The sequence below is a fragment of the Nicotiana tomentosiformis genome, chromosome 11 (assembly GCF_000390325.3).
Source record: "Nicotiana tomentosiformis chromosome 11, ASM39032v3, whole genome shotgun sequence".
NCBI lineage: Eukaryota > Viridiplantae > Streptophyta > Magnoliopsida > Solanales > Solanaceae > Nicotiana > Nicotiana tomentosiformis.
The window spans coordinates 117,851,982-117,864,158 of NC_090822.1; the positions used below are offsets into that span (position 1 = coordinate 117,851,982).

At 36.2% G+C, this 12,177-nt stretch overlaps 2 protein-coding genes and 1 long non-coding RNA gene across 4 annotated transcripts; all 3 read left to right on the top strand.

Moving 5' to 3' along the window:
• The first annotated feature begins 6,304 nt into the window (after positions 1 to 6,304).
• On the top strand, positions 6,305 to 9,534 carry LOC138900882 (uncharacterized). 2 transcript variants are annotated; one of them, XR_011412206.1, is made up of 2 exons: positions 6,305 to 6,719; positions 8,222 to 9,534. It is a non-coding gene; the product is annotated as an uncharacterized lncRNA (long non-coding RNA). The 2 variants fall into 2 exon arrangements; XR_011412205.1 differs by lacking the exon at positions 8,222 to 9,534 and adding an exon at positions 6,862 to 7,115.
• Positions 9,535 to 9,860: 326 nt separating this feature from the next.
• Positions 9,861 to 10,943, top strand: LOC117274770 (uncharacterized). The gene has a single exon (XM_033654123.2). The coding sequence runs from the start codon at positions 9,861 to 9,863 to the stop codon at positions 10,941 to 10,943; it is 1,083 nt and encodes a 360-aa protein (XP_033510014.2).
• Positions 10,944 to 10,977: 34 nt separating this feature from the next.
• Positions 10,978 to 11,486, top strand: LOC138902070 (uncharacterized). Its single transcript, XM_070189880.1, has 2 exons — positions 10,978 to 11,037; positions 11,097 to 11,486. Exons 1-2 carry the CDS (start codon positions 10,978 to 10,980, stop codon positions 11,484 to 11,486), a joined length of 450 nt encoding a protein of 149 aa, XP_070045981.1.
• The last annotated feature ends 691 nt before the right edge of the window (positions 11,487 to 12,177 follow it).

Here is a 12,177-nt window from a genome sequence, read left to right on the forward strand (position 1 = left end):
CCGACCGGGTCCGATTCTCCTCCAATCTTCGTTATATGGACGATATCGATCCCTGCTTGACCCTGGCCCGCGAGCGGTGTCTCTCTTGGTTCTTTCGAGGTTCCTGGCTGGATAAATAGGCTCTGAAGGGACTCCGAACTGATCATCTTCGACTCTGATTTTCGATTGATACCTATTGTGCACATCGGCCAATGTAGTGGCAGGGTATTCTATTAAGTTTTGCTTCAATTGTCATGAAGCCATCGAGCTTCATTCATTCAGCCCTTGAGTAAAAGCTTGAACAGCCCAATCGTCCGTAACTGGTGATAAATCTATTCACTCTATTTGGAAAAAAGATACAAACTCCCTTAGCATCTCGTTATCTTTTTTTCTTACCTTGAAAAGGTCCGACTTCCTGGGACCTTTATGGATCCAGCGTGTACTTTTACGAAAGAATCTGCAAGCATAGCAAAAGAATCAATAGAGTTAGACGGTAAATTATGATACCATATCATTGCTCCCTTTGACAGGGTTTTGCCGAATTTTTTCAATACTACATATTCGATCTCGTCGTCTTCTAGATCGTTTCCTTTAATGGTATACGTGTAAGAGGTGACGTGTTCGTTGGGGTCGGTCGTTCCATTATATTTAGGAATTTCGGGCATGCGGAACTTCATGGGGATCGGTTTCGGAGCTGTGCTCGGGGGGAAGGGCTTTTGTATGAATTTTTTGGAATCCAAACCTTTCAATATTGGTGGTGCCCCCGGGATCTGATCAACCCTGGAGTTATACGTTTCCACTTTTTTTTCATTTGCTTCAATCCTCCTTTATCCTGACTCTATTCGTTTTGTCAGTTCCTCGAGCATCTTAACAATTTCGGGATTAGTCCCCGATTCTTGCTCATTCGACCTTACTATAGCTGGCCCTGTTTTGTGGGTGACTTCTTGGGGTGGACTGGGATCGAGCCTGGTTGGTGCCTGGGTTTGGCTCTGCAACTGGGCTATTGCTACTTGTTAAGCTTGCAACATTTTGAAAAACATACGCAAGCTGATTCCGTTTTCCTCAGTGTTTTTGGTATTTCGAGCTGCAGATCGAGTTCCACCATGAATGCTATTTTCAGGGTCGGAATGTTGGTTTGCCTCGATGGCCACATGTGAATTAACGTCTATTGGCTCTTCGACCCGAGCTCCAACAAGATCGACGAGTGGCCTTTCACCCCCGGGCGTTAAGTTGTTGTTCTCATCTTGAAGGCCAGCTTCGTTGTCGATAGGTAGGGCCATTAATTGAGGATTCGTCGTTTTCAGCCTGAAATCAAAGACACTTTCAAGAGCAAGTGTAAAATAGTGTGTTTCACAGAGACTCGTACCAAATAACCACTATTATCCCTAGCCCCACGGTGGGCGCCAAACTGTTTACCCGAAAAACGGATAGAGTTGAATTTATACGTAGTTCTAAGGGTACGTGGTATAGCTTGGTACAAATCAGAAAAGTAAGTAGAAATATATAGAATATTGACTGTATAAAGGAATGAAATACAAACCAAATTGAGTATTGAATGATTTATAAACAATCAAGATGAATCAATGTCCAAGTTCAAAAAATGATAATCTCAACTATATATCAATGTAATAATCTTTAGAATGTGAGTGTATTAATGTTTGCTTCTCTGGATCTGCTCTCCTTTACATAAATGATACCCACTCTTAATATAGTGGAAAAATTCTACTTTGGATATAATAAAAAATACATAGTGTGGATCCCATGATAAATTAGTTAATTAGCTTTTCCTTAATTCCCGCCGAGATTATCTCCCTAAGTGCGGCTGCAACGGCTCTTTGTCTCTTAGCTCGATCTTGATCGGTTTTGGTATTGGTCGATCTTCGGGTCTCGAGCTCGATATTGACTCGGGCTCGATATTGATCGGTCTCTGGCTCTTGAGCTCGATAACACTACTTCATATCATAGCTCGATATTGACTCGAGGATCGGTCCATGAGTTTTGAGATCGATAACCTGGATTTACTTCTTATCTCGAAGCTACAGTGACAACCCTCGGTTCATCACGTTCCAACCTCAATTAATTACACGAAGGAAAAACTCAGATTTGACCGTATACAATATTGTCTCGTGTCTAAAAGAAAAAAAGCTAAAGTATATTAATTTATATAGTATTAGAATTCTATCCACCTAACTACTAGGTCCGTCTCCTAGTAGTAATATTTACTCCACAACTCTTAATCAAATATCTATTCTGCATTAACTATATATTGAATGTTAGTTTTTAGTTATAATGAAATTAAGTTTTTATAATATTTCGTTTTTTTATCTCTTGTCTTTGGATTTTTTTTTTTGTAATTAAATTTTTTTATTTACCAATTGAAAATATTTACAGAGTGTTTGAAAACACCCAGCATATTTGGACAGTTGGCCCCAAATATACTAGCACCAACAAAAACAACAAGTCACTAGAGCAACTAAACAAAGGCTATCTATGGATAGAAATTGAGAGCCTCCAACTTCTTGATCAACCGAGCTTTTAGGCTTCCTCTGCAAAGAACCTCTTACACTATCAACCTGATAATTGTCTCTTGATTCCTTGTCTTCTGTTAAAAAATTCTCCTATTCCTCTCTTTCCATATATGATATATACAACATGCTAGTGTAATTCTATAGATCTCAGCCTCAACACTCCTTCCTTTTGAATATCTTATCGTCTATAAGATCTCATTTTGCAGTTCATTACTCCTCTATTAATATTTTGCCACTGTAATAGTTTCTTCCATATGACTGTATAAAATGCACACTCAAAAATATCAGATAATTAATGTCTTCATTCGCAGCAGTGCACATAGGACAAGTAAGTTCAGTTATCAATCCCCAATGTGCTAACCTGTCTCTAGTAAGAAGTCTCTTGTGAGCAGCCAAGTACATGACTAAGTTCCATTTAGGTGCACCTAGACTATTGCATACTATCTTCCTCCATTCGACTTTTGCAAAATCACCTCTCAATTGTCCATATATAGTTTTAATAGAGAACTTGTCAATCATTTATATATCGCTCTCCACATATCCAGCTTGGTTCAAGAACTTTTTGCCTTCAGGATCCTCTGTACCACCCATGTAGCTCGACTTGTTCTAGCTTCCCGGACTCGATCACCTTTTATATAAAAATGATGGACTCATATAACCCATAGCTTGGGAAGAAATTTAAAAATAACCAGATTTATAAGTGGTAATGGAAAAATAGCCACAGTTTCAAAAGTAATTGAGATTTAGCCACTTTTCATGTAAAGATAAATCTGAACGAAAATACTGTTAAAAATTCAGAAAATATTTCAGCATAATATACTGGAGTTCCAGTATAATATACTGGTCCAGCATAATATGCTGGAAGTTTATACACAGGTGCTCCAATCTTCAGTATATTATGCTGGAACTTTCCGCGTGTTGGAGTTCCAGCATAATATGCTGGAAGTTCATACACAGGTGCATCAATCTCCAATATATTATGTTGGACCAGTCTGTGTTGCAGCAAAATAGTGACTATTTTTCAATGACTTTATAAACGGTGGCAATTTTTGAATTATCAGTTCGAAAACTGACTAGCCCGTGCTATTTTTACCATAGCTTGTCCTTTTTGTTACTTAGACTCCACAACAGCTTACAAATTATAGCATTATTCCACGTATATATGTCTAAGATGTTGAGCCCACCTGCAGTTCCTGGATAACACAACTTATCCCAAGTTATTAGTGCCTTTTTTGAAACCTCAACCCCCCCTCCCAGTCCACAAGAACCTTCTACAAGTAGCCTCAATCAAGTGGACTATTTTTTTTGGTAATACAAATATCTGGGACTAGAAAACTTGTATTGAGAATAAGACAGTTTTAATCAGCTGGACTCTCCCGGCATATAATAGAAATCTAGTAGTCCGCGATTTTATCCTACCCAGAATTTTATCTATTAGAGTTTGGCATTGTACTACAGACACTCTCTTTGTACTGAGAGGCACTCTCAGATATCTAAAAGGCAACTCACCCTTCACGAATCCTAGAACTTGCATAATGGCACACTGATCATCTGAACTTACTCCACCAAAATAAATGAAACTCTTCTCAATGTTAGCAGTCAGGCCAGAAACATGAGAAAATATTTGAAAACACTCAAAAAGCATCTGGACCAATATAAAGTCACCCCTGCATAAAAGTAAAAGATCGTCTATAAAACTCAATTGAATGAGTTGCATTTTTGCATATCTCTTGTCTTTGGAGTTGTTAATTGAAAATGATCTCTAAAAAGAAAATTTACATGTTATAGCTAACTTTAGGAGTGTTTATCGATTTTTTTCTTAAAAAAAAAATAAATCAATTAAGTCGGGTTTTCAAATATTAGAACCAAATCAAACCAATTAACTTGGTTTTTTATAGGTTATTTTATGTCGATTTTTGTTGGTTTTTCGGTTATTTTGGTTTCTTGTTTGTTTTTTCCTTAAATATAAGACATTTGCTAAGTACATCTTCGGCCAACTATATTCTAGCACAACATTATCAAACCAATTATTCTTTAAACAAATTTATAATTTATTAAGATATATTGATAGTATGATAAGTAATTTAGGGACTCAATTAAAGACAAGTTATTTTTAATATGAAATAGATTCTTGGACTTAACAAAATAAAACTACCATCAAACTAGAATATAAAGGCAAAGAACTTAATTATTATCACAACAAAGAACTAGACTACCAACTAAGAGTACAAACGATTAAATATCTATCATATTTTTTTATATAAATATATACATATAAATGTGTAATAATAAAATTTTAAATAAGTATTTCTATAGTTGGTTTGGTTCGATTTTTTCCGATTATTTTGTACTTAAAACCGAAATCAAACTAAATTTAATCAATTTTAAAATTCAAAATCAAACTAAAATATTATTGACTTGGCAATGGATAATCCGATAATAAAGGTAGAAATAGAATTTAGTTAGATTAATATAGTATACCCAATATGAATGGCAATCTTCTATATCTATATCTATATATTATTAAAAGGAAGGAAGTTTGGCATAGGATTGTGACAAGTGACGGACTAAGAAAATGACACGTGTTAGTTTTTAGGACAAAAAGTAGTTGTTAGGAGTAATCTATATATCTATATATTATTAAAAGGAAGGACGATTGACATAGGATTGTGACAAGTGGCGGACTAAGAAAATGATACGTCTTAGTTTTTAGGACAAAAAGTTATTGTTAGGAGTAATAATTAGTTATTAGTTAAAGTTATCTATATCTTCTATCTATATATTATTAAAAGGAAGGACGATTGACATAGGATTGTGACAAGTGGCGGACTAAGAAAATGATACGTGTTAGTTTTTTTAGGACAAAAAGTTATTGTTAGGAGTAATAATTAGTTATTAGTTAAAGTTATCTATATCTTCTATCTATATATTATTAAAAGGAAGGACTATTGACATAGGATTGTGACAAGTGGCGGACTAAGAAAATGATACGTGTTAGTTTTTAGGACAAAAAGTTATTGTTAGGAGTAATAATTAGTTATTAGTTAAAGTTATTTATATCTTCTATCTATATATTATTAAAAGGAAGGACGATTGACATAGGATTGTGACAAGTGGCGAACTAAGAAAATGATACGTGTTAGTTTTTAGGACAAAAAGTTGTTGTTAGGAGTAATAATTAGTTATTAGTTAAAGTTATCTATATCTTCTATCTATATATTATTAAAAGGAAGGACGATTGACATAGGATTGTGACAAGTGGCGGACTAAAAAAATGATACGTGTTAGTTTTTAGGACAAAAAGTAGTTGTTAGGAGTAATAATTAGTTATTAGTTAAAGTTATCTATATCTTCTATCTATATCTATATATATTATTAAAATGAAGGAAGTTTGGCATAGGATTGTGACAAGTGACGGACTAAGAAAATGACACGCGTTAGTTTTTAGGACAAAAAGTAGTTGTTAGGAGTAATAATTAGTTATTAGTTAAAGTTAATATTTTTTATTAAAATTATAATTGAAAATAATAAAATAACTTTTTTTAAAGTAACGATCGTAGAATAGGAAGAAAAATTTAACAGTTTGTAAGTAGTGGTGTCCTAACCGCTTGCAAAATAAAAACCACATTTCTTTGGCAAGTGGTTGTACTGTTTACGCAATAATAAAATTGAACAATTAGTTTTTAATTATTGGTCTTCATAGAACATATTTTATTTAAAATAATTAAATATTTGATTTAATTAATATTAATAATATATAGATATAGCCTTTAATTTCTTGTGCATTGTGGAGGAAATGTCGAAGAAGTGGTAAAAAGAAACTGTATAAGTCAGCAAGTTTAAGGGAGAATCTCTGAGAACGTGGACTCAATATAGGATTTCAAAGTGTAATGGAATTTCCTATTTGTGGAGCACTTCATTTCCTCTCTAATTTCTCAAAGTAGTCTACTTTACATGCCAAACATGAACTTCTTTGGTTGGTAATTTCTAAATTCCCATTGAAGTGGACTATACACCTAAGGTCTCTTAATTTGTGCTCTATTGTTATTTGTTCCTGTAAGAATAACTTTATCTATAGATCCAGTTCCAAAAAGGAAGAGACGAACAAGGAAAGATGAGGAAGAATGATCTGCACAACTGCTTGTGTGACAATCAATCTCTTCTCTTCTGAAGAGAAAGCAGAAGATGAACGAAGATGCACCTATTTTTTTAGTTAAGTTCTCTACATTCTCCCCCTCTTTCTTTTAATCGTGTGTTTATTGATGATATGCCTATTTTTTCAGTTAAGTTCTCTACTTTCTCTCCCTCTTTCTTAATGAAAATCATTGAAGTGGACTAACTTCCTTTCCTGCAGATTTTGCATTTCTCAGTATGCCAATCCATTCACTGGTCTGAGCCATTTACCTAGCTAATGTGATACTTTCCTTCTGAAAGTCAGGAATGGTGATTTAGTTGTTCTATACTTGAGATTTAGCAGACGATGAGTTATTTTTCCTCTTATACTGGCTTCTATTTGTTTGTGAAATTTCGTATGTAGTGTTACCAAACATATATGAAATTAAAGGATTTTTGACATAATGTAAGGTCATTAATTTTTGTTAATGTCAATATCAGGGATGCGATAAGAACTTTTTTGTTTTCATATAAAATGAGTAATTAAGATCGTGATATTGATATTAAGTGTCAATTAAACGAGTAATTAGACTTGCTACTGTGTCACTTTAGCAAGAAATGTTACAAGATATGCTGAAATATTTGGTTCATAAAGATTTTGGGATTCAATCTGCAGGAACTTTGGAGTGAGAAATTTGAGCGATTTATATATATCACATGTTACGCTCATTCAGTCTGTCTTCATCTTGTATTTGTATTCCTCTGTAGTAGCATCTTGTTGCTTTGACATTTGCTATAGGAATTTTGAACGGAGAGAGTACATCATCTCTGTGAAATAAATGCAGAAGATCCAAACAGATCTTTACCTAGAATTCTTGAAAATTGCATGCAGAAGTTTGAGGGTGTAACACCCCTCAAAAAAAAAAAAAAAAAAGAGAGAGATACTTAAGGGCAAGGAAAGGCTTAAGCCTTGGACTAAAGTGAGATAAAAGGCTTAAAAAGCCTTAAACAAGTCAGGCTACTAAAAGAACTCTATACGAACAAAACAGAAGGTTTAAACTTCTGTTCATTCACGCAAATCTGATTCGGAAAAGAGAAACAGAACGCTAAGAAACAGAGACAACAAGATTATTTAAGCAGACAACGAAATTCTAGGTTTCTTTACAAATCACTAATTCTTGAACTCAGGTATATAAAATTCCCTATTGTCAATTATTTTAAAGTAGTAGTAGGTAAGAATTGAATAGTTAATTCCCTTCTTTCTCTGTATCAACGTTAAATTTCATGTTTAGGTGTGAAACTTTGAATTTAATTAAAATGCGCTGGTTGTTATAGAATCAATTATTTGACGGGTATAAATTAGACTGAGACCTACATATTGGCTCTAGGAGTTTTGAGGTGAGTTGATATAACCCTTTACTAAAGTGGTTCTACTCACAAAGACATGCCCACAAAGTATTTGATAAAATACTTTAAAGAGTCAACATGTGCTTAATTGAAACGAGTGGATATATATTGACTAGGTATATTCTAGTTAAAGCTTATGTATTTTACTCGAGAAGTATAAGCGTCTATTTTCATATTCTTATGCTTTATTACAGGATCTTACATGTTAAATGGTGCACAAGTTTCACACCAATAATGGACACAGTAGTCGTACAACAACAAGCTTACCCAATAACTTTTATTTCAAACACTTTGAGATGTGACACGTATCTACTGCCATCCTTATCTTCTGCTACTCAAAAATCCCCTACATGTCATTATATGTCCACAGAGCAGTACTATAAGACTAGTGTTGGAGTTTTATGTATGCAAAGAGATGATTACTTCGACTTTATGTTCACTTTAAAAAACAAATACTATGGCAATCACTTATCAAAGTTTTGAGAGTTAGATAGAACTTTTAAAAATACTTTGAGTAATTCTATTTCATGCTTATGCTATGTATGCACTCAAGAATATTGATATGAATATTGATAGATCACTTTTCAAACAAGATTTAGACTTCAAAGGTCACAAGAGAAGTTTTAGAAAGAAAATATTTTTGGGAGTATCCTCTATTCTGAGAAGGGGTCATCGTCCAGGACGAGGGTTCCTAACCAAGGCGTTGACTTCCTGAAACTACTTGTGCCAAAGTAGGAAGCACACGAGCTGAGGGTCTCGTTGCTGAAAATTTACTTAGCCAGGCTAAGGTATGATACATGAGTGCTGAGAACCATAAAGCGAGTGGCACCTCGTGGATTGGACCTATTCGATCAGGTTGGGATCGAACTCGTGTCGATCACACGGTGACTAAGACAGAATTAAGTCAGGATAGTTAGAACTCCCGAAGTATAAAGTGAAGTATTTTTTTTCTAAGAAAGAAAAAGAAAAGAATTTCTTTTAGAATATTCATAAACTGCAAATATGCAATTATTTTAGAATTGTTCTTAGAAGATTTATGTTTTTCATTCATTTAGAATCTTTGCTCGTAATGTATATTTTATTAAAGTTTCATCCCCTGTCATTGAGACTCACTGAGTACAATGGATGGTACTGACGTTCTCTTTTGGGAACCTACGTTGGTCTGCGGTACAACGTAGGAACCGATTTTGCAGGCGAGCAAGCTACGGGTTAGGACTTCCCTCTCTTCCAGTGTTATTGGTGAGCTCCGCTTTTGTTCGTGGAGTATTCCTTTGAGTCATATTTATGTAGTTATATTTCTTTGTTTACTTGAAGAACTAGCCAAACAATCTCATATCCTGAGCAGTGCGTCAGTTTATCAGTAGAGGCTTCATAGACACAGTCGGTGGATTAAGATTCAGATATTTTTGATAATAACTTAGCAGTATTTCAGTAGTTACTACGAATAAAGTTTTGGAGTTGGTTTATTTTAGATATTCAAATTAATTAAAAGTATTTGGTTAAAGTATTTCCTTTGTTGCATATAAATTTTGAGGTTATAATAGTTTTGATAAGCACAGATGGTTTGCTCGGTCAAATTTAGCGACCAGGTGCCGGTCACGGCTTATTCAGAAAATTGGTCGTGACAAACTTGGTATTAGAGCATCAGGTTTATGGAGTCCTAGGGTTCTATGAAGCCGTGTTAGTAGAGTCTTATTTATGGGTATCCATACTTATAAGTAGGAGGCTACAAGCATTTAGGAAAAGTCTCATTTTTTTCATACTTTAGATCGTGCAGTAGAGCCTCCCTCTAAGAAATTATCTAATGTATTCGCTTTTCCAAAACTCACAGAAATGGCTCGTACAAGCAACTCTAACACCGACACTCAGGATGCTGCTCAAGAAACTATTGCTACTATTGTGACTCAAGGTAGAACTAAGAAGGCTTCAACTCAGAAAAGGAAGGGTAAATCTATAAAGGGCGTTCAAGTACCCCGGGTTGAACATGAAGAAGGGGTGGAGCATGATGAGCAAGTAACCCAGGATCTAGTGCCACCCCCAACAGCAATTCCAGCTCAGACAACTATATCTCCAGAGGTGGGTCAGATATTTAATGTTGTCAACAGTGCTCTAGAGATGTTTAAAGCCTTCATGGCCAACCAGAACGAGAGAAGAGATGAGATTCCACCTCAATCAAATAGACTGAACAATTCTAAGTCCTCAAGAGTGAATGAATTTTTGAAGTTGAGTCCTCCATTGTTCCATGGTTCTGTAGCTGATGAAGATCCAATATTGTGGCTGGAGGGTGTCAAGAAAGCCCTCCGAGCGATGAAGGCATTTGATGATGAAGCTGTGAAGCTGGTTGCTTACCAGCTTAGAGATGTGGCTGGCTCTTGGTTTGAGATGTGGGAAAAGGAAAGAGATGAAGATGATGATCCGCCTACTTGGGAAGAATTTGAAGAGGCTTTCATGGCTAACTTTATCCCGGAAGAGGATAGGGAAGCTAAGGCTACAGAGTTCGAACAGCTCAAGCAAGGGAATAAAAGTGTGCAAGAGTACTACATGGAACTCATAAGGTTGGCTAAGCATGCTCCTCACATGGTTAAGACAGAAAAAGCAAAGATTCGCAGGTTTGTTGGCGGTTTGGCTTATCACATTAAGGATACGATATTAGTTGCAGCGGTAGGAATGACAACTTTCTCCTATGTTGTGGGATTTGCCAAGAACTTAGAAAAAGACAGACAACAAAGGAGAGAAGAAAAAGAGCATAACAAGAAAGCTCGGACAGCGGGCAGGTTTAATGGTACGTCCAGCGGAAGTAGAAGGGGTTCCTCCAATAAGGAGTCATTAGCACCAGCTCAGTCCAGTCATCAGTCAGGTGGTGGGTCTTTCTTTAGAAGTACTCAGAGTTATGGAAACCAGTCTCGCCAGAATTAGAATTTTAGGACATCATCCTCACATAGCCAGAGTCATGCTGAGCAACATTCACAACAACAAGGTCTTTGCGGAACATGTAAGAGGAGACATTCAGGTCAGTGCAAGCTCGGATTTCATGGTTTCTATCATTGCAGAGACATTGGTCATATAAAGGCCAACTGCCCAAAGTTGCGACGTATTTTTAGTGGGGGATCAACTCGTCCTTCTAGTTCCTCAGCTACTACAATTGCACCATCACAAGCTCGTGGTTCTCATAATCAGGTCGGGCATGGAGCAGGCAGAGGTGCAGATCGAGTTACTCAGGGAGGGGGAAAACCCCGTTTGTTTGCTACACTTGATCGTCAGAGTGCAGAGGCATCCGCAGAAGTTATTACAGGTATACTTCTAGTCTGCTCACATAATGCTTATGCCATAATTGATCCAGGTTCAACGTTTTCATACGTGACTCCATACTTTTCAATTAATCTCGGGCTAGAACCTGAACAACTTAGTGAGCCATTCCTAGTATCTACTCCAGTTGGCGAGTCAGTGGAAGCCACATAAGTTTATAGAGGTTGTATAGTTTCAGTCTAAGGTCGCAGCACCGAGGCCAATCTCATAGAGCTAGAAATGGTGGATTTCGATGTGATCATGGGTATGGATTAGTTGTCTTCTTGCGATGCCATGTTGGATTGTCGTGCCAAGATAGTTAGGTTCCAATTTCCAAATAAAGAAGTCTTAGAGTGGAAAGGTAGTTCAGCATCGCTTGTAGGTAAGTTTATTTCTTACCTTAAGGCACAACGAATGATCGGTAAGGGGTGTCTCGCCTATTTGACTCCCATCATTAATCCAGAATCGGAACCACCAGCTCTTCAGTCTGTGCCAGTTGTTAGAGAATTTCCAGAAGTTTTCCCATATGACCTTCCCGGACTTCCTCCTAAAAGAATCATAGACTTTGGCATTGATCTTATGCCAGGCACTCAACCCATATCTATACCTCCTGATAGGATGGCTCCAGCATAACTTAATGAGTTGAGGGAACAGTTGAAAGACCTTTTTGACAAGGGCTTCATCAGGCCGAGTGTTTCACCGTGGGGGGCCCCGATCCTGTTTGTCAAGAAGAAAGATTGGTCTCTCATAATGTGCGTCGACTATCGGTAGTTGAATAAAGTTACCATTAAGAACAAGTACCCACTGCCAAGAATTGATGATTTATTCGATCAACTTCAGGGTGCAAAGTACTTTTCAAAGATAG